Source organism: Coccinella septempunctata, chromosome 7 (assembly GCF_907165205.1).
Source record: "Coccinella septempunctata chromosome 7, icCocSept1.1, whole genome shotgun sequence".
Classification (NCBI taxonomy): domain Eukaryota; kingdom Metazoa; phylum Arthropoda; class Insecta; order Coleoptera; family Coccinellidae; genus Coccinella; species Coccinella septempunctata.
The window spans coordinates 18,228,546-18,250,230 of record NC_058195.1 but is presented as its reverse complement, the minus strand read 5'-3'; the positions used below and the strand labels follow the sequence as shown (position 1 = coordinate 18,250,230).

At 36.8% G+C, this 21,685-nt stretch overlaps 1 protein-coding gene across 3 annotated transcripts in view; it reads right to left on the bottom strand.

Moving 5' to 3' along the window:
- Positions 1-8,533: 8,533 nt before the first annotated feature.
- LOC123316718 (cell adhesion molecule 2-like) overlaps positions 8,534-21,685 on the bottom strand; it is a 253,937-nt gene continuing 240,785 nt past the window's right edge. For all 3 annotated transcript variants that reach the window (XM_044902924.1, XM_044902922.1, XM_044902923.1), the window contains exon 5: positions 8,534-9,380. In XM_044902924.1, the coding sequence (XP_044758859.1) occupies positions 9,274-9,380 (107 nt within the window). In that variant the 3' untranslated portion in view covers positions 8,534-9,273. The remainder of the gene's footprint in view (positions 9,381-21,685) is intronic.

The following is a 21,685-nucleotide window of genomic DNA, read 5'->3' as shown; positions in this document are numbered from 1 at the left end:
TTATTTATATCTGTTTTGTTGAGCCTGTATGTTTTTCTTAGCCTCCGATTTTCCCTGATGAGATCTTTGATTTCTCTGGGTGTATCACCGTGTGGATGTATCGGTGCTGGTCTCGTTATTTTCTTTGTGCTCTTTTTATAGGCATCTATTATATTCTTTTCTAGTTTATCAACTGCTCTTTCTAGGTCTTCCGGTGTGTTGATTGTCGGTATTTCTGTTACCTCCGATTGTATCAGATGGCTATATTTCGTCCAATCGGTGTATTCTCTTGTTTGCATTAGTTCTCTTCTTGGCCCATCTCCTATTGTTAATTCGATGGGGTTGTGGTTAGAGGTTCCGTCCCACAAGGTCTCTATCGAGAATTCTCTAGTGATATTTTTCATAATTGCGATATCAATTATATCTGGTAATCCATTTCCGAATGCTAGGTACGTTGGTTCTTCAGGTCCAATAACGATAGCTTCATGTTTTTCAGCGAGATCTTTCAGTTTTCTGCCATTTCTGTTTTCCATCCTGCTGTTCCATTCTGGAGATTTGCAATTAAAATCTCCGATGCAGATTTTCGGGTTTGTTCCATCTAGTAAGTTGTTGATTTCTTCTTCCAATAGGTTATTTGGGGGTCTTTTATATGCCGATGTGACTTCGACTCTTTGTCGATTTATTTCAGCTACAATCGTCACTGTTTCTATTTGTGACTCGTCAGATCTTCCTTTAAAATAGTGTTTCAGATCTCGTCTAACCAGTAAGGCAACACCTCCCCCAGTGTTTGCGATTTTGTCACATCTATATATCTCATAATTCATGATATAAAATCGCGTATTTGGTTGTATTCTTGTTTCCTGTAAGGCTATAATATCAGGTTTTCTCTCTGATATTATTTCTTCTATCTCGGGTTTTCGAGTTCTGACCCCGTTTATGTTCCAGGAGACTATTTTAAGGGAATTTTTCCTAGTTGTATGTTCCATTATTTCAGTTTACTGAACATTCCTTGGAGTTTTTTCTCCATCTCTCTTTCAATTTTCAACATGATTTTGTTGAAAATTTTTTCAGTAAAAGTGTCTAAATCGTCGGCGGATTCAGAGACTTTTCTGTTTTCTTTTGTTTTGTTGATCGTAGGTTTAGCTTGGGGCATTTTCGGTGTCTCCTTCTTCTGTACTGGTTTGGGTACTTCTTTTTTCTTGTCGTCTACTTTGGAGGGGGTGGGCTTCTTTTTCTCCTGGACTTTTAGAGGAATCGTGCTCTGCTGAGCCGATTTCTGGCCTGTTTTCCTCTTCCTTGTAACTAATTTGAATTCGCTACATCCTTTGTAGCTTGCTGGATGGCCTTCTTCACCGCACAGAACGCATGTGGCATTTCTCTCCTCACCTTTTCTGGTAAGTTCGCAATCTTTTGTGCAATGATTGCCCAAACATTTGACGCATCTGTATGGAAAAGAGCACTTGTTTTGGGCATGTCCGTACCTCTGACATCTGAAGCATTGGCTTGGATTTTCTGCCCTTCTTTTTGATTCCACTACAATGCAGAGATTGTAGAGGCGTCTTATTTCGAAAATCTCCTTTCTCTGAGTTTTTACCAGGTATAAGGGTATAAACTTTTTGGTTTTATTGGATGTCATTCTGGACACCTCGGCGTCATGGATTCCTTGGACCTTTAGATCATTTTTTATTAAATCTAGATCAGCATCTATTGGGAGATGTCTTATAACTGCATATATCTTTTTCTCTTCCTCCATCTGGTACGTGAAGTACTCCTTACCAATCTGGTCAAAATATTTTGTTATGTTCCTGTAGTCGTCCACAGTCGAGGCTACGATCCTGATCCCGTCTTTTACGACGGTTGCTCTGTTGTAGCTGAATTTCTTCAAGTAGAGAGCTTTTGAGATCTCTACCCAATCGGCTGTACCCATCGTCGTGATGGGTGGAATTTTATCTTTTTTAGGTAACTCCGTTGCTTTTTTTGCGGTCTCTTCGTCTGAAGATGAACTTTCTTTACGCGCGCGTTTTGTGGGCGGCGCGTTCTGGGTTTTAGCAACTTGAGTTGCAAAATTTCTCTTCTTCTCCGGTTCTGGAGCTACTTCCTGTTTGGAGGAATTTTTGGGGACCGCTACCGGCTTTGCAATTTCTGCAAATGTGGGGGATTTCTGTGCCGTATTCTGTTTTGCAATTTCAGCAAAACTAGGGGATTGAGGAGCTTTATTCTTGTTAACTTCCTCTCTCAAGAGGCGTATCTCCCCGACCAACTGAGACACGGTTTCAGTCAGTTTATTTATTCGAGCCTTCAACTGCCCATTCTCTTCTTTGAGCCTTACAAGCTCCTCTGCATCTCCATCGCTAAATTCTTCGGTGTCCGTAGCTTCCATGTAGGAGCTCTCATTGTCTGAGACCTCCGACATGGCTTTTTGTCTGTATTGAACTATATGAGGTATTTCGGAATAATAATGAATATTGGAAATCCTTACTACTATGTTACTATTAAGCTATGTGGCTAAATTAAATATTTTCTATACTATCAGAAAAATAAATCGACTCACCAGTGATATCCGTGGAACCAGCGATCTTGGGATCTGGACTCGACACTGAATACACTGAATTTGAACGAATTTCCGCTCTATAACACATACACTTATAGAACTTACAAAAAACTTCGGAAGTTTCGTAGACGGAATCATAAATTCCGCAGCTTCGCCAGTGTACACTTTCACCTCCGCTTTCACTTTTACGGCACTGTGACACTTCGACTTTCTCGTCCGCTTTCTCTTTTATGACACTTCGACTTTCTCGTCCGCTTTCTCTTTTATAGCACTAGGAGCACTGTAGCACGTCTTCTCTTGTCAAGCGAATGACTCGGAATGGTGGGTTATCGAAATAAGGGAGATCGGCCACCGAATGCGAAGTTGCGCGAAGCTGAGAGTTTTCAATGCTAATATAATCGACAAGCTACGAATCGAGTGACGTAGCTCGTGATTTTGCATTGAAAAAGCACAGCTTCGCTCAACTTCGCATTCGGTGGCCGGTCCGCCTAAGTGTGCTTTTCGCGGCGAAAATACCTTTGGAAAGATTCCGAGTAAGGTTGCTGAATGGTTGGGTTTAGATAACCCGAAAGCGTATATAGGTCTTTGTGGAAGACGAACATCCGCGACTTTGGTTGCCGATGCGGGAGCCTCAATGACTACCCTGAAGAGACCCGGTGGTTGGAAAAATTCGTCTGTTGCGGAAGGCTATTTGGATGACAGTATGAAATGATATAGGTGTGTTATGACATATGGTATGGTATCTAAGGCGATAATACTCAATACCAATACGTTTTAATCAGAAAAAAATTCATAGTGATGATTGTTAAATATAATTGATTTCTCCTGTTTTACATATTTCTGAAGTAATTGGTTCGCCAATAAGTGATGTAAATGAAAATAAGCATTAGAGGCTCTGATTTTTTTTTTCATTTCAAGTTGAAAATTGCTATCATCGCTACCGTAAATCGGTGGTACAATGAATATAAAGTTCAACAATAAGGATAAATTCAGATGCATACCACCCGACGATATGAATATCAACAAGTGTTACGATCTGAATTGAACTAGCCAATTTGCCATCGTCAAGGCCCCAAATGGAGTACGCTCCACCGAAGAAAAGCAGATGCTGACCATGGTTTCGGCCTCATTTGACCTCATCAGAGCAACATAGCATTTATCTACGGTGGAGAACGTTTGGAATTGATGGAACTTTATTCAATATTGGCAAGTTCTACTGGGTACTATACATTTACCCAGAGCGCCATCCAATATGAAACGGTGTCCGATTGAATCTCCTCCAGATAGAAACCAAGACGAAGACAAAAGCATATGTCCCATATTTTATGAGTGTGAAAACAGCAACGCTTTCTGCCAGCAACGGTTTCCTACGGGTGCACCGTAACTCATGATCCCGAGTATGAAAATAATTCAGTGCCTTCTGTGATTTCGTAAATTCGGTGACTATATAATGAATAATGGACAATAATGTCTGAAATTCGAGTGTCAGGCCGTAGAAAGGACACAAATTAACATAGTATGTTAAAAATTGAGCGAAGCCCCCCTCCGACCTCTCTCTAGTCGACGCTACTGACCAGCTCCGGTGGCCACGTATGGTACCCCGATTCGGCGGTGCGCTGGTTGAACGACGCAGCGGCCCCACTTTCCGTGTTTTTCAGAAGTGAAAAACCTACACATTTACATATTTTTCTTAAGATTCTCTTTGTTAGCTCTGTAGAAGTAACGTCTCTTAGCTTTCATAGTGCCTTTATAACACCTCATTTTTTAAGTTCACCTCTTTTAGTTGTTCTCAATTTTTAAGTCTTCTCGCACAATCCTGGTGCTAAATTGTTCTTCTCATAAGGTAAAGTACTCTCAGACTGCTCAACATCATACATTACACCATTTTCATGATAATTTCATTGTAATGAAATAAGTCCACGTGCAAGAGATTCAGAATCTAGAAATAGATTCCGAATCCTTGCGAGCACTGCTCAATTGAAATGTCTACTCAACTCAAATCGAACTATTGTCTTCTCAGAACTATATATTTTATTATATTTCATAATTTATATAGATTTTCAGACTTCTCTAGATCTTCTCACATGAAAATGGGTACGTAGCACCAGGATTGAAACTTCTCAAGTTCATCTCCATAAAATTGATATCTGATTCATTAACAGGGATAATAAAACAAACATAAAAAACACACTTCTTTTAAAGTTTTACTCTTTGGCGATCGATTTCGGTTGTCAAACCATCATCAGGCCAGCTGAAAAGTATATATGTGTTTTCTCAAAATTTCATCACTTAAATTCATGTAGGCATTGTAGTAAGAACGTGCAATCTTACCGTCAATGAGGTAGTCTCTTTTATAAAAATCATTAGACTCTCGACAACAAACAATGTGGAAAAATGTTGTTGTCATCACCAAAATCTGATTCATTGTCTTCTCTTAATTATTAGAATCAGTTTAATCATTTTTATAACAACTCTTATGATCACCTCGTTATACATATGACTAATTCATGGTGTTGAGTTTCAGATTAATGAATCCTCATATTCTCCAGGGTGGACCCTGGATGTAGCTGTTTTTCTCAGAACAGGATATGAACACCTCAAGTTTCGTTAAGCGATCAGTGATAATGCTCGATACACCTCGACCTAGGCTCCACCCTGGAAAGTCTGCTCGAACACTCATGTCTACTCACTTGGTATGGTCTACTCTTTATAATATGTACTTTCATTGTTTCTCTTCTATATTCATTCATCGGACTCAACATGCATGTTAGTTTTCTCAGCCTTCAGCACATCTCAAAATCTACGATTAGAGATTTATTCAACTCAGTACTCTCATGACTTCTCTTCATTTATCAATTGTTTCTTCTATTTTTCTGATGAACGTTCTAATCGTGCTTACTTGTAAGCAGTTCGTCTCTGTAAATGCTGAATTCATTGATAAATTTTGCACTCTTCAAGATCATCTCAATGTATATGAATTATACTATGTTCTTCTCATATTAATAATGATTGTCCTTTTCATTTAATTAATTATTATCGAACTTCTCATTTAATTAGAATTTATTGCCCTTTTCATATTATTTTTAATATTCTAGTGCTTCTCAAATTCATTAATTCTGTGCTTCTCATTTAACTTGTGCTACTCTTGTTCTGCTCATACTTACATTAACATTATTGATCAACTCAAATTTAATGTATCGATTTCTCGTTGATGATCAGACTTAGACATTGCAGTTTCACCTCAGGCCTATTTCTCTGTACTCTCGCGTCTTCTCTTTAAAATTCAGTATTCTAACCTTCGCGTTTTCTGATAGAAAAAGGAGGCTCTCGCAATCAATTTTCAATTGATTGCCCTATCACTGTGTAACCGTTGTGTTGATATTGAATTTATTGAACTCCTGTTGAGGAGTTAGACGTTGGTCTAAGTCTGACATCAAGTGACTTCTCATTTGAACTGCTCTGGACCATCTCTTGTTTTTAATTGGATATTGTCTCTCTGAGTTTATAGATGTGGTTAATATTAGTTGCTTTTTACTGTATTAGCTTCATGCAGGTGACATATTCATTTTATGGTTGTGAATGATACTTAATAAATGTTTTTATACCATCTCCAACTCAATTATCTTTTCATACAGTCCACTACTCTTTAATTAAAAATCATAACACCCTCGATTTTTGAACATAGTAACATGGTCATTTTTCAAAGTTGAGTTGACGGTGGCTCGATAAAATTCAAAAGCGGCTTTGTCACATAACGGGATTTGTTTTTATACGTTATATACGTTATATGTGATACAAACAATTGATAATTATGAATGGAATCGATTGTCGGGCCGTAGGAACGCTAGAAATTAACTTTGAAAATTTCCACAGGTGACATAAGGGTATGTCGATAAAAAGCAAAAACGGCTTTGTCACGTAACGGGATTTGTTTTTATACGTTATATACGTTATATGTGATACAAACAATTGATAATTATGAATGGAATCGATTGTCGGGCCGTAGGAACGCTAGAAATGAACTTTGAAAATTTCCACAGGTGACATAAGGGTATGTCGATAAAAAGCAAAAACGGCTTTGTCACGTAACGGGATTTGCTTTTATACGTTATATGTGATACGAACAATTGATAATCATGAATGGAATCGATTGTCGGGCCGTAGGAACGCTAGAAATGAACTTTGAAAATTTCCACAGGTGACATAAGGGTATGTCGATAAAAAGCAAAAACGGCTTTGTCACGTGACGGGATTTGCTTTTATACGTTATATGTGATACAAACAATTGATAATTATGAATGGAATCGATTGTCGGGCCGTAGGAACGCTAGAAATGAACTTTGAAAATTTCCGCAGGTGACATAAGGGTATGTCGATAAAATGCAAAAACGGCTTTGTCACATGATGAGACTACTTTGAATATGTTAATTATCATTGAAACAATTGATAATTATGAATGGAATCGATTGTCGGGCCGTAGGAACGCTAGAAATGAACTTTGAAAATTTCCACAGGTGACATAAGGGTATGTCGATAAAAAGCAAAAACGGATTTGTCACGTAACGGGATTTGCTTTTATACGTTATAAGTGATACAAACAATTGATAATTATGAATGGAATCGATTGTCGGGCCATAGGAACGCTAGAAATGAACTTTGAAAATTTCCACCATCAATTTATACATATTAGGAATATTGGAATTGAAAGCATCAGTAAAGAGAGTACCTACTTGGTTGATCTTATATGAGCTCGTCTCAAGCATTCTACACTTCCAGTACTCTAGATGAGACAATTTATGCGTGCTCGGTGCAATTCATGTCTGGAGAACGAGCAGGCCAGTCCATCCTTTCAATAGCATGCGCTTCCAGTGCTTTCAGGCAACTACGGTGAGGAAGTGCATTACTTTCGATAAGTGAAATTTTCACCAATAGCTGCCGCAAGAGGAACCATTATTGGTTCAATTATCATATCGTGATATAATATTAATAAATTGCCTAATATTACTGATCAATCGACTGAGGCGAAGTCTAGCTAGTGCTACTCCACTCAATCTCAGGATACAAAAAACCATTTACAAAATAACGAGAAACAATAAAAATGTAATATTTACACATGTTCAATAACCTTCACCATAGTGAAAGGAAAAAAAGGAAGAAAACAAGAGAACACACCGGTATGGACGCAATATACACAAAATAGCATAATTACGTTATTCATCAGTTTCAAAGGTTAACCGGGCCTTGTTCACACAATAACGCACCTTTGTAATATTTTTTAATTCTATTGATTGAACACCCTCTGAAATTCATAGGAATACCATTGTAAATAAATACTGAATTGTAAGGGAAGGATCTCCGAAAAAGTCATTATCTGTAGGTATCTTGGAAGAGCAAGGGAATCTCTAATATTGGCAAAATGTACCTATCTTTGGCTGGTCATACTAGCGATCTGCAAAACAACCGTCTCTGTGCAACTGTTCCAAAAAAATTCCTCCCCATATATGTACACATATAGAACCTCCCCCAAAAGCAGTTATCAGAACCGTCATCTCTATCAATTGTTGAGCAGTGTAAATACTTCATCAGAATGATAAGAATATCCTATATTTTGTTTTATTTCGATTATCTTTCGAACATTCTATGAAATAAAAAAGTTTTCAGTGCTCAGGCCACTGTTTCCAATGTTAGGTATTCACTATGAAATCTTTAATCTTCATCGATCAGCAGTGGAAGTATTTTCCCCATTATGACAACATGAAATTCTTCCCCACATCTATACATAGACATAGAGACAGGACTGTGCCTTCCCCTTCCCTTTCTATCTGTGCATGAGATACGGTCAAAAAATGGGGCAAAGAGAAGAAAAAATTTTGATTGGTCCACACTCACCTCTATGTCTACAGAAATAAAATAGAAAATTTCATAATAGTATTGCTCAGTCCTGTCTCTTTGTCTCTATGTCTATGGGTCTACAGGATTGAATGCAAGAAATGAAATACGAACTACTGTAAAATATCTTTAATCATTCACAGACATATTCAGTAGATAACAATTTCACTAAAACAGCTCATCAACAAAAAAGTAGAAAATTTTATGGAAATAAAACGATTCAGGAATGAAGGAAAAACTCAAACATAAAACAAAAATTCTCCTACTGTGAAAGTGGAATAAACATAGACGATTTCATTTATTTGGCACCTACTTATATGAAAAAAATATCTCTACAACTTATTTGGAATTATCGATATATCTTATTGGGATATCAACAATGAATGATTGTATTTCCATAAATATACATGTAGAAAATTGACTATACATGCGTTAATATCCTAATAAAATATTGTATCAACAACATAAACTCAACGAGAAAATAAAATTTCTATAATATAGAATAAACAAATAGACAGGAATTAAATACAGTTGAAATCACGCATTAGTTATTGTGAACATTCAATAGAAGCTTCCCAGCTTTCCCATATAAATATTGCGATAGTCATAAAATTATAGCTCTTGAATATATTTCCATATATTAATTTGTGGTTTTCCCTTTGCCCGACTTCATCCCCCTTTTATCATTTGATACATAAAAAATCGAAGCTATATTCTAAATTCATAATTTTCTTATATACATTTGGATCTGAATGTACCTCAAATAAATAAGTATTATCGAACATATTTCATGCTAAATATCACATCAAATTCGTGGAAGAACCCCCGAGAGGTCAATTGAAATTTTATGGAAATCACCTAAGCAGTAACACCGATGTAATGATGATGAACAGAATTAGCGTTTCTCTGCTCGCCTGTTTGGTGCTGCCATTGGTAGGTCTTTGCCTTGTCTCGAAAATCACTGTAACAATTGAATAAAATATTTAGTAAGCATGTTAATTTTTAACATCCAACAATAATTTTAGCATGTGTATAAGCACATTACAGAGTAAGCAGAGGTTAGTGTAACGGGGTACCATACAATTTTTCGTATGATACAAGAGCTTATGGAAAAACCTCAGTAAAAAAAACTGTCTCCCAGTAAGTAGTTTTTCAGGAAATCACCTTGAATAATTTATTGCAAATCATTACAAGAGAGACATTTCTTTATTGCAAATATACGAATCTAATACCCGTTTTAATCAACGATCCCTAAATTTCAAGGAATACCTAAGCCGATTTAAGTGACTCTTACCTATGAATTCGTTTTCACCCACGTTTAGGGGACCCTTAAACGCTAAAGAATATCCTAAATTATAAAGAACCTAAAGTCGATCTCCTATCGAATCCCTAATAAGCTGACAATCGATTTTTTGACATAAATAATTACAAAACAAAAACAAAAAGAAGAAAGGAGTACTGTGTGTACAGTGACTAACTCGCATTATTGGAGCGACAATTCTTTCGGAATTGTTGTTTCCATTTATATTTAATTATTCCGATAAATAATTTTTTCATTCGTGCTTTGCAAAAAGAAATTTCTTGATCTTAATAAGCAAAGAAGTGTTCGTAGCGAAGATGGAGAATGATGAAAGTGATTTTATGGAAGCTTTCGAAATAGTACAGTTGATTTCGAATCCAAGATTATTTGCGCGACCTCGTCTTTACCGTGATAGACCCGAATATTTTTCTTCTTACGATGTTACAGACTTTTTTAGAACATACATATTATCGAGAGAAAGTGTCCTTCTTGTGTTGGAAAGAATTGACGATGTCTGTATTTTCCCGATGAAAGTTAAGTGATAAATATTAAAAGTTCTTCCTTCAAGGTGAAAAATTAATGGCATGTAAACAATTATGAAATTCTTGAAAATTTATTTCTCCGAGCAGGATTCAAACGAATCAAGGGGTCGTAGGTTTGAGTCCTGTTACTCCTGTTCCGGTAGGTACTTTTTCAAGAATTTCATAATTGTTTGCAAGCCGTTCATTTTTCAGCTTATTTTTACATTCTGACCTAAAAACTATAAAAAACTATAGTAATTTGCAGGAATCTATCCGTGTCTCCCATCAACCAGTTACTTTGTGCCCTGAGATTCTATGCTACAGGTTGTCATCTGCAAACTGTAGGAGACATAGGGGCGATTAGTGTTGCTACAAGTAGTCGCATCATTAGGAGCGTATCGGAAGCCATCGTAAGTTTGAGAAGCGAATTCATGAAATTTCCAGAGTTGGAACAGGAGCAGCAAGAAATGAAGGCGGAATTCTATAAAATTGCACGCTTTCCGAATGTACTGGAGTGTATAGATTGTACACACGTGAAAATACAATCTCGAGGTAAGAGTTTAACATCCTTTCCTCCAACATTGCTGATTATTCCTCTACTAATTCAAACCAAAATTGAAAAAAAAATTAATGAGTTCTGCTTCTGATTTTAGGGGATGATGATGCTGACATATTCAGGAAAAGGAAAGGCTATATGTCCATGAACATCCAAACGATCATTGCACCAAATTTGATAATCACAGATATAGTTGACAGCCGACAGGTGGCTAGGCTCCACCGATGATGCCACCATTTACAAAAATATCAAGCGATATAGTGAATTTGAGCAAGGCATTTTCATGAAAAAGATGCGTGTGCATATTTAGAAATTCCTCTCTGATTAATTTACGAAACTAACGTGCGTTCAAAAAAATTCGTGTTCAAGTAGGCTATGGAATTTTGAACGTCAATATTTCGTGTCTTATCGTAATTCTTAGCTTTTGCACTACTATTTTCCAGGAGAACTGACAAGTTATAAGTTAGCAATTTGGATTGTTGTTGAATTAAAATTACCAGGAAATTATAAAGATGGTTTTTACGGACGTGTAGAAAGAATTTATTATTGAATCCTACTTCAGAATTGGGGAGAAAATAAAAGAAGAGTGGAAATATTTTTCAATGTTCCAGCCACATTCCCAATATTGCTGAAAGATCAATCATTCGAAAGTACTCTTTTACCACGATCCGTTCAAGATTCATGTCTCATGTCAGTTTTACCAAGAATTTTTCTAACCGCCTCAGATTGTTTGGATTCTTGTGATCTGACTCAATGGAAGAAATGATTTTCGCTCTTTGGGCGAAATTAACTTTTTCTTAAAAGTGCCTCGCCACTTTCAATACAAAATTACGATGTATAGGTTATTTATTTATTTATTCAGAAAATAGCTGTACAAACAGGAAAATCCCCATAAAAGACCCACAAATACATTTACATAATTTGAAATGATAAAAAAAGTTTAGTGGTGAACAGTGAACAAGGGTCCAATCTAACATATCAACTGCAGTAACAAAAAAACATAATGATCATTTATCTCTTATCTAATAATAGGTACTAAGACAGCTGAAAAATACTCTCCATACTTTTTTTAAACGTTGGTAGGTTGACGATGAAGATGTCGACAGTACTCATTAAACGATTCACGATTCACACATTCTGCGAACTGGTGAATTCTTACCGAGATTGGTGTTGAAAGTACTCTCTGCTAATAAGGATCGACTACGAGTTGTCCTCGAAGGGACATGGAATGGAATCATTTCAACCAACTCTGGGGAATCAAAGTAACCTCTGATGATTTTGTATGCAAAAATAAGATCATTTTTCATTCTCCGATGTTCGATCCTATTCTGGGAACGTACTCCACCTATGCCAAGTGTTACTTAGACATTCGACACTTTGAAATGTAGAAACCTTATAAACTTATTCTGGAGCCTCTCGAGTCTTAATTTATGGACGTTATACATTGGGTTCCAAATAATACTGGTAAAATTTAGCTTCTTGTCAAAGATCATGCCTAAGTCCCTGACACTGTCTACCCTAGGAATATTCACATTATCCAAGCAGTACTGAAACCCAATGCTCGAAGTATTTCGTGTGAACGATATTACCATACACTTCTCCAACTTCAACTACAATTTGTTGTGACAACAATACTCCAAGAAGGCCGTGAGGTCCATCTGCATACTCACACAGTCTCTAACACTCAATATTTGTTTGAAAATTTTCAGATCGTCTACATATAAAAGTATACGGCAATATTTGAAAACGTGCCTTAAGTCGTTCAAGAATATGAGAAAGAGCACAGGCCCAAGATGTGATCCCGATGTTACCACACATTTGGAGGATTCGTAACCATTAGCTGAAACAAGTTGTGACCTATTATTCAAATATGATACAAACCATCTCAACAGGTCACCCTGAATTCCTATATCGGAAAATTTGTGAATCAGAAGATTGTGGTCGACCCTGTCGAATGCCTTACTAAAGTCTGTGTAGACACCGTCAACCTGAGATCGGTTATCCAAAGCCCTCGCGATAAATTCTGTATAAATAACTAAATTGGTTTAGACGGATCGTTTCGGAAAGAATCCATGCTGTTCTTGTATAATTATTGGTTTCAAGTGATGCATCAAAGCATCAAGGACAATTTTCTAGAAAACTTTACCAAAAATTGACGATTTACATACTCCGCGGTAGTTTCTGACAGAATCTCTATGTCCAGTACCCTTGTAAATTGGCACCAAAACGGAAATTTTCCATGAATCCGGAAAAGTACTAGATTGAATGGATTTATTATACAAAATTGAAAGGGGACAACTCAGACTCAGGCAACAGTTCTTGACGAAATATGATGGGTATCCATCAGTGCCCGCTCCAGCACCGTCATCGAGGGATTTTATTTTATCCAGAACCATCTCCGGGGTAATAGAAATCGAAACCAGAGCATCAGTGACCGAGTCGACACCACCACCGTCGCAATCATGAAGCTGCCGACAGGGTCTAAAAACGCTGCGAAAAAATTTGGCAAATAAATTGTTTATTTCTTCTTCGGTTAATGTCATCATTGTTCGCATTTTCGGAAGATGAAGTAATTCAAGAAAAAACCAACGTTCAGAAACCAAATATCAACGTTCAACATTCCATAGCCTACTTGACAACGAATTTTTTTGAACGCACGTTATTAACGCCATCTTTGTTTCATTTTATTCGTAAGAGAAGAAGCGTTCACTGGTTCAGTTCGAATTCAATATGGCCTAATTATTTCTCTAAAGACAAATAGTATACGAGGACCAACTCGATGAACTTGAAACCACTCTAGCAAGCTGCGAATGTGAAGCCTAATAAGACAAGATGTTTTAAAAGCGTCTCAAGTATGCCGCTATGAAATTTCAACCCAACCATTCTGAAGCTTATAACGTTTCGATTCTATCCTCCCTGTATTAATTCTTCATTTGGGCGAGAGGAGATTAGGACCAGCATTCTGTCGGAATTATACCGTTGTAATGATCGTTAAACGCCGGTTTTGGGGAAGATTTGATTAGGGGTTATTTGACGAGAGAGTGGTGCTCATTGTTTCGTATGGATATTGGGATATTATCTGGAATATTAACTGTTTCAGATGATCCATAACTTATTACGATTCATCCCATTTTGGTTTCTGGATTGATTATAACCACAGGAATGCGGTTTATGGAAGCAAGAGAAGCATAGATATTTTCCAGAACATTTATGGCAATTGTTGTGCGGTTACAGATCGGAGAGCACACGTAAAAATATTTCAACAGTAGATTCTTGAGGTAAAAAAAAACACATTTTTCCTATACGATTCGGCCCTGATAAAAAGATATAGCCATTTTAAGTTTTCATAATGAGCTATACCACCCCTGGAGATACAAAATTCCTTTCAGAATAACAGACTAAATCTATGACACTAAATACACATCTGTGGATCTTTCAGAGATGAATTCAGCCAAAGTACCAACTTTTCCGAATATCACAGATATTTTTTATTTTTGAACGTCAAATTACTCGAAAACGGCGCATTATACGAGAAAATATGAGCAATAGTTTTATTTTACAAAACGTTCAAATATGTGAAGATGATGAACTGCGGAAAATATATTATGCTTTAGTCGAACCACACCTGAATTATGGAATACTAGCCTTGGGAGGACTAGCGAACTCATACTATAAAGAAGTAGAAGTTGCTCAAAAATGGGTAATTAAAATAATGTATCGAAAATCAATGATCTTTCCTACAGAAGAACTATACGAACTATCAAATATATTCACAGTACGACAACTCTATGCTCGTGCCCTCCTTGTCCACCAACACCAACAAAAGGCACCCATAAAAAATGGAAGGGAACTTAGATTCAAGAACATCAAGCTGCCGAAACCTAAGAAAACAGTCGGTTTGAGATCACATACTTACTTGGCGCTCTCACTGTATAATCTACTTCCCATGGACATTAAAGATACAAAGGTGAAAACATCGTATAATAAAAACATCAAGAAATGGATTTCCGGCAGATCAAGATCATTCTGGTATACATTTATAAATAGAAACAATTTTGTTTGAAGAATTGCAACTGAAGATGGTTGAACTCAGGATTTCTTTTGTTTTTTTTTTGGCACACAGGGTTTAAAAAAGGGGAAAAAATTCATAAAACTGTTATTACTTATGTTCACGTACAAGTGTACTATTTGTGGAGATATAAATGTTTATTTCTTCTGCTATTGAGATGAATACTCCAAATTATTGTAAAAATTGTAATTGAAATAAACATTGCGGCTTTCACACTCCTCTCCAGAGGAAAATTCACTAATCCCAGATATCTCAGATATCAAAAGGATCAAGCTCTGTTGGTGCCCCTTCCAGGTTTTCGGGCTAGTGGTTGTGGTCGGGTCTGGGTCGCTCCTCGGCTCCCTGCTATAGGTTGGATTCTTGCTCCACCCGCACTTCCTGTCGGAGCAGACGGTGTTCCTCTGCATTCCCCATGTACTTGCGTACAGTTTTTGCCGTTCCGAGCAGTACCGCCTTCTGTATGACTCTATAGAAATTTTCGTCCAGCTGAAGTTTCCTCAAGTTCTCTAGTAGTTTCTTCGGTATCAGGCCTGTAGATGATGATGGTTTGCTCCTCGAGATCTCTGTATTTTGAAATTTTTTCAGAGTGCCTATCTAGAAGATTGTTATTATTTGGAATTGCCACGTCGATGAATAGTGCTGTGTCCTCATCCTTATTGAGCAATATGAGGTCTGGTCTATTGTGGGTTATTTTTCGGTCTGTGAGAACCGTGCGATCCCAGTAGAGCTTGTGATGTTCATTTTCCAATACAGCATCCGGATGGTAATTGTAATAAGGAACCTTTTTCGAACTTAGAAGTTGGTGTTTTAGTGCCAATTCTTGGTGAAGAATCTTGGCAACAGCATCATGTCTATTTTTGAATTCCGTGCCCGCGAACTTCTGACATCCCCCGGTGATGTGCTGGATAGTTTCATGTGTGGCACAGCCATAACGACAGCTATCGTCCGCCACTGAGGCATCCTTGGCGATATATTTCATGTAATTTCTTGTTGGAATCACATTATTCCAACATGGCGAGCATGAAGCCCTCTGTCTCAGGAAACAACCTTCCGGAAGTCAACCAGTAGTTCGACGCAGATATGTCGACGTAATCATGGTTGACCTCGCTCTGGTGCCTTCCATGCAAAGGTTTGCCAATCAGTTTCTGCATTTTACTTTCTGCAGAGTGTTCGACGGTTTCCAAGTGATCCTGTTGTAGCTTTAACGGTGTAGAACTATCAGCAACACTAACTACTCGATGGAGTTCTGACGAAGCAGCCTTGCTCAGGAAATATTTTCGAAGTCCTTCAATTTCCTGGGACATACGGTTGGACAAATCAACAATTCCTCTACCACCAAGATGTCGTGGCAGCTCTGTCCGTTCTATTGAGCTTTTGGGGTGAAGTTTATTGTGTTCAGTCAGCATCGTCCTTATTTTTCTCTGTAAAGCTGCTAAATCGGTGGTCGTCCAAGAGATGATACCAAATGAATAGCTCAGCGCCGAGCAAGCGTAGGTGTTAATCGCTTTGATCAGATTCTTGCTGTTAAGACCAGTTCTCATTACCCTTCTCAATCTTCGGGTGAACTCCTCCGATAATTATTATTATTATTATTATTATTATTCATCAGATAGCGTTCAACTTAGTCTCAAGAGTTGGGTTCTTTGAAATTTGGTATTTTTATGGTACGTACTTGATGGTCATAATGAGAAACTAGAAGACGTGGGTGATATCTTGTGTTCGAAAAAGATTAATCAAATAAATGAAAAACTATATTCAGAAATTCATTTCATTCTATGAAACCGTTTGTGACAGGCTGTATTTTTCAAACCGGGCCGATTCGGAGAAAATGGTAAAGGAAAAAAGTGTTTCTTTTGACCTTGAGAATACAGTGTTAAAATATTTGTACGAGTCAAAGACTCACCCTGTATATGCATGATGAACAACATATTCTTTCAAAATTTTCGACATTTATGTAAGATTTCGGAGTTCAGGTTTTCCTTTTCGCTTTTTGTTTTTGGGGCCATAAGCGAAAGAATTAGAAAATTTCATCATTTCAGATAATGTACTTCGTTTTGACTCCAAGTTAATGAGACACGTTCCTAATTATTAATCATTGTTCAGAATGAATCTATCATATATATATCATTTCATATGTGCCTAGATCTGGATTCCGTTTCAACCTTCCACTTCATGGTTCCTGCATTATCCGCTTTGACGGCAAACAGCTAGCCGGAACCGGGTTTTTCCATAGGAAAAGCTTCGTTTTCCGCCGGAAAATTTTCCTAATTAAGGCAGATGTTCGTTAAGCGAAAATATATCCTGCGATGAGTTCTCCCAATTGGCTTGTTACTGAGAAAATTCAAATTAGCTGAAATAAATTAGCGATTCCGGGGGCATGTACTGCGGGAAAATTAATTATGACAGAAAGTTCCTTCGCGATAAAAATGGAAATCCGATTGTTCGGCATTTTTTGAACTGGAAAAGGCCGCTCATATAGTTTCGAACTGGGCGCATTCTGAGCCAGGAAAAGTTCAGTTTTAGTGGCGGTATTGAATCAGTTGGATGAGCCAAAAGCGATAACAAATATCACGAAAAATAAAAATGAGAGAGAGAGAGAGAGAGAGAGAAAATAACTTTATTGAAAACTCATTGAAAAATTGGGCTATCGACCGAGGTCTTCCTGCCCCTGTACAATTTATGTTTTACAATATGATGGTTTGAGACAGTATGCGAGTCTGTGAAATATATATAATGAGTAGAATATTGAAGTAGGCTAAGTAAATATTGGAATATTGGTTGTTCTGATAGTTTCCTTTTAGGTCTTTTAAGGTGAGATATGCTATGTATTAGTGGTTCTATTGTATTAATGTTGTGTTGTTGACTGATAAATTTCATGTTTAGTCTCTGTATTCTGCTACTTATAGGTTCAATTTTTGTCTTCTCGTGAAGACATTTGTTGACACTGTCAAATGCTTTCTGAATGTCCATAAATATTGCTGCAGTATGATTTCCCTCTTTCCTTTTACATTGTACATTCTGGGTGAGTATGATCAGTGGGTGGATGGTCGTTGTTTTCTGTTTGAAACTAAATTGGTATTTGGGAATTTTGTGGTTTAGTATTTTCATCATCCTGGCTTTGATTATTTTCTCAAGGTTCTTTCCAATTACTCGTAGTCAGGTAATTGGCTATGATTTTCAAGATTTCTGGTATCGGCTCTTGATTTAGTAATTTCTGATTAATAGACCTCTTTTCCAAATTTTATGGAAACTAGATTCTCGAATACAATAGTTGTAGATTCGGATTATTTCCAGATATATTGGTAGCCAGCCTTTTAGAATGCTTCTGGAAATATTGTCATGTCCTGGAGTGTGTTCTTACCATACACAAAGAAGGAGTACTGTACAGTGTACAGCACTCAAGGTATTCAAGAGTGGCATATAAAATTGGCAGATTTCAATTCGGTTGCCAAAAAAAGGCAGAAAACCTCAAACTTTTAAAATACTAGGTTATTGGTCGTGGACACATGTGAAATGAATGATAGCAAAAGAGTCAAGAAACCAATTCAGAAAGGCTGAAATTTTGATATTCTATTATTCGGATATTCAAGAGTAAAACATAAAATTGGCAGACATTAATTCGGTTGCTAAAAGAAGGCAGAAGCCCTCAAACTTTCAAAATACTATGATATCGGACAGGACATATGAAAAGTCAATGATCGCGAAAGAGCCAAGAAACTATTTCAGGAAGGTAGACATTTTAATATCCAATTATTAAGATATTCAAGAATGAAACTTGAAATTGGCAGACTTCAATTATGTTGTTAAAAGTAGGTAGACGACCTCAAACTTTCAGTTCAAAAAGTGTCAAGGAACCATTTCAGGTAGATTTTTCGGCTTGAATATTAAGATTTCAGCATTCCTAAAATAGTTTCTCGACTCTTTTGTAATCATTCACTTCGCGAGTGTCCTATCCGATAATATAGTTTTTTGAATCTTTGAGGGCGTATGCCTTCTTTTGGCAACCGAATGGATGTCTGCCAATTTCATGTTCCACTCTTGAATATCTAAATAATATAATAACAAAATTTGAGCCTTCCTGAGATAGTTTGAAATTCCACTATTTTCTTAATAAAAAATGGCGTCTACCAGGCATTCAGCAACGTTTGCCCAAAAAAATCATATTTACCGAAGTATTCATTCATTTTCCGAAGTAAATGCAATAAATATAAATCTTCATCTTTTTTTACCTATAAGGGAGAGCGCGCACCAAAGAAGCGTAACACTGACATGGCACATACAGGACAAAGGCGATGCAAAATAATAACTGAAACTTCACTCAGATGTGCGATATCTAACAATTATGAATCGCCTTTGTCATGTATGTGCCATGTCAGTGCTACGCTACTTTGGTGGGCGCTCCCACTAAAGGAGCGCTGCGCACTAGAGAACGCAACGTCTTCCAGCTGGCAGAGGTGTCATTTTGTGTTCGATTGAGTCTTAGGAATCATATAAATCAGCCTTCCTAAAATTCTTGCTTCTAAATGTTGCGCTAGCTCTTAGACTATCAGTATACCTCAGATGTCTGGATGGAACCTATGTCCAACACTTACCACCACAATGAGTCAACATACAGAGGAAATATTGTGATTATACCTAACACTTCGAGTTGCTGGGTCTTTACACGAGCTCTTGATGTTTAGCTGGTTAATGAAATAAAGCTTTCATAATTTATAAATTTTCTCCTCTTTTGAAAGGGTAGCAAACGGTTTTCAACAAATAAATAAAAATAAAGAGTTACATAAACGCCGAGAATTCTCAAAAACACCCTGTCGGCATTCTCTGAATTTATGGAATACATCTGGTCTAATAAAAGCATTTCTTAAATTAAGACTATTATGAGGCCTTCTACGTTATTTTCCATTGAAGTGGTCATTATCCATCACTATCTTTTCAATGGCTTTGAATGTTTTCGTATAAGTATGGCATTTAGTTTGACTATGTGAACTCGTTAAAATAATAGGTTTGACCTCTTTATGTTTTCTATACAGGGTGTTTTCAAAGGTTAGGCTTTTTTTCTTGACATAAGGCAGAAGTCATCAAAATAAGTAATTTCATCACTAATCTACAAGACCTAGAAGTTCGAAAAAATTTCACCTTCCAAGTACGGGACTGTGGAAGGTGACTCTGGCATCAGAATAACGAAACAAAACATAAAAATAAGGCTACCCTCTGAAGAAACACACCTGGACTTACTCAGTCAAAGATATTCGTGATTGATGACTGTCGGTACAAATATCATTTGTCCTGGATACTCACGAGGTAGCGGCTAAGGCCCCTAAGGATGTTGTCGGTTTTCTCAACATCATTGACGACCACCTTGGGTTTCTATGAATGAGTAGGGTAGAGAACGGAAGATCTACATGGTCGCAGTTTCCGAAAGTCGAGCCACAACGACCCCGGTTCAAATAATAATACCTAATGTAATGTAAACATAAGGCTCGACAATGAATGGTTCAGTACTTCCGATTCTATCTGATTAGTTGCATCAGGTTACTTGAAAAAAATGTTGGATCGTGCGATTTGGGATGAAAAATGTGTGGAAAATTGAGACAGTTTATTGAAAGTGCTTATTTTGACAAAGAGCTATTATTGTTACCCTCTTTCATCCCATTTTAAAGACGATTGTTGGAGTGTTCGAACAAGAAGAAGATTGTGATGACCATTCAGAAAAAAATTGTGAATAATTTAGACGAATTTTATTGGTGAGATTTCGAACTTTTATTCAATTTTTTTACATTTGGTCCTAAGTATTTTTCTGTCCCATTGTTTTGCAATATTTCAGATATCAAGGGTCGTATTAGGATCTATTTCAGTAATCAATTTCATTTTTTTTTCAACTTTATCATTTTGAAAGTATCGTATAGGTAATTTTTGGTAAAAGGTGCTTTATTTTGTCCAGTTCAACCTTCTGTTAAAAAAAAGCTCTGTATAATACTCTCGGTATAATACTTAAGCAATCTCATTCAATTTATTCGAAGACCATTCCATACAATCGACCCTAGTACAGCTCTTAAAACATTAAGGGAAAGTTTCTTGCTAAAAACTATTTAAATATGAGCTTGTCCTGATAGACTTATATTCTTGATACTTTTTACAACTCAAATTGATATAATTGATTGGTTTGAGATGTGATTCAAAGTCACAGTAGAATACAGAAGGACTTATCTGTTTGTAGCGGTAATTTGTAAAAGAGACTTTTCTGGAAACATTATGCTACATGGTTCATGATTTAAGCAAAGGTCAATATGTCTCATCAGTTTCTGTGCTGTATTAAAATAATTCAGATATTGATCTTATATGAGTTTTTTACGAGAATATTTACTGGTTTGCTGCCCTACTAACTCGGTCAAAGGTTTAATAATAGGTGCTGCTCGATCAGTCATAAACGTACCCTGTAAATACCTCATTTCAGCTCTACAAATTTCGAAAGTTAAGAGGAGTTTATACAACGACCACGCCATCCGTATAAGGCGTAAAGGGGGAAATACTACCAGGATGTGGGGTATTGCCGGAACACTTGAACGATAAGTAAAAGTTAGGTACGGATATTAAAATAGTTCCCACTTTCGTTGAACAGATGGCAGTACTTAACGAACATCTTTTTTTAATTTCACCAGGATACGAATTGTAGCCAATCGCGAAACTTTTCGAGAAATTTCTTCATTTGGAAATTCATAGAAGAGATAATTGCATCTCGGAAAGTTAATAACATGAATGACTATTTGTTCTTCAATGAAAAATTTTTTTATTTTTTTCCGATTGACGAATAGAGAAATTT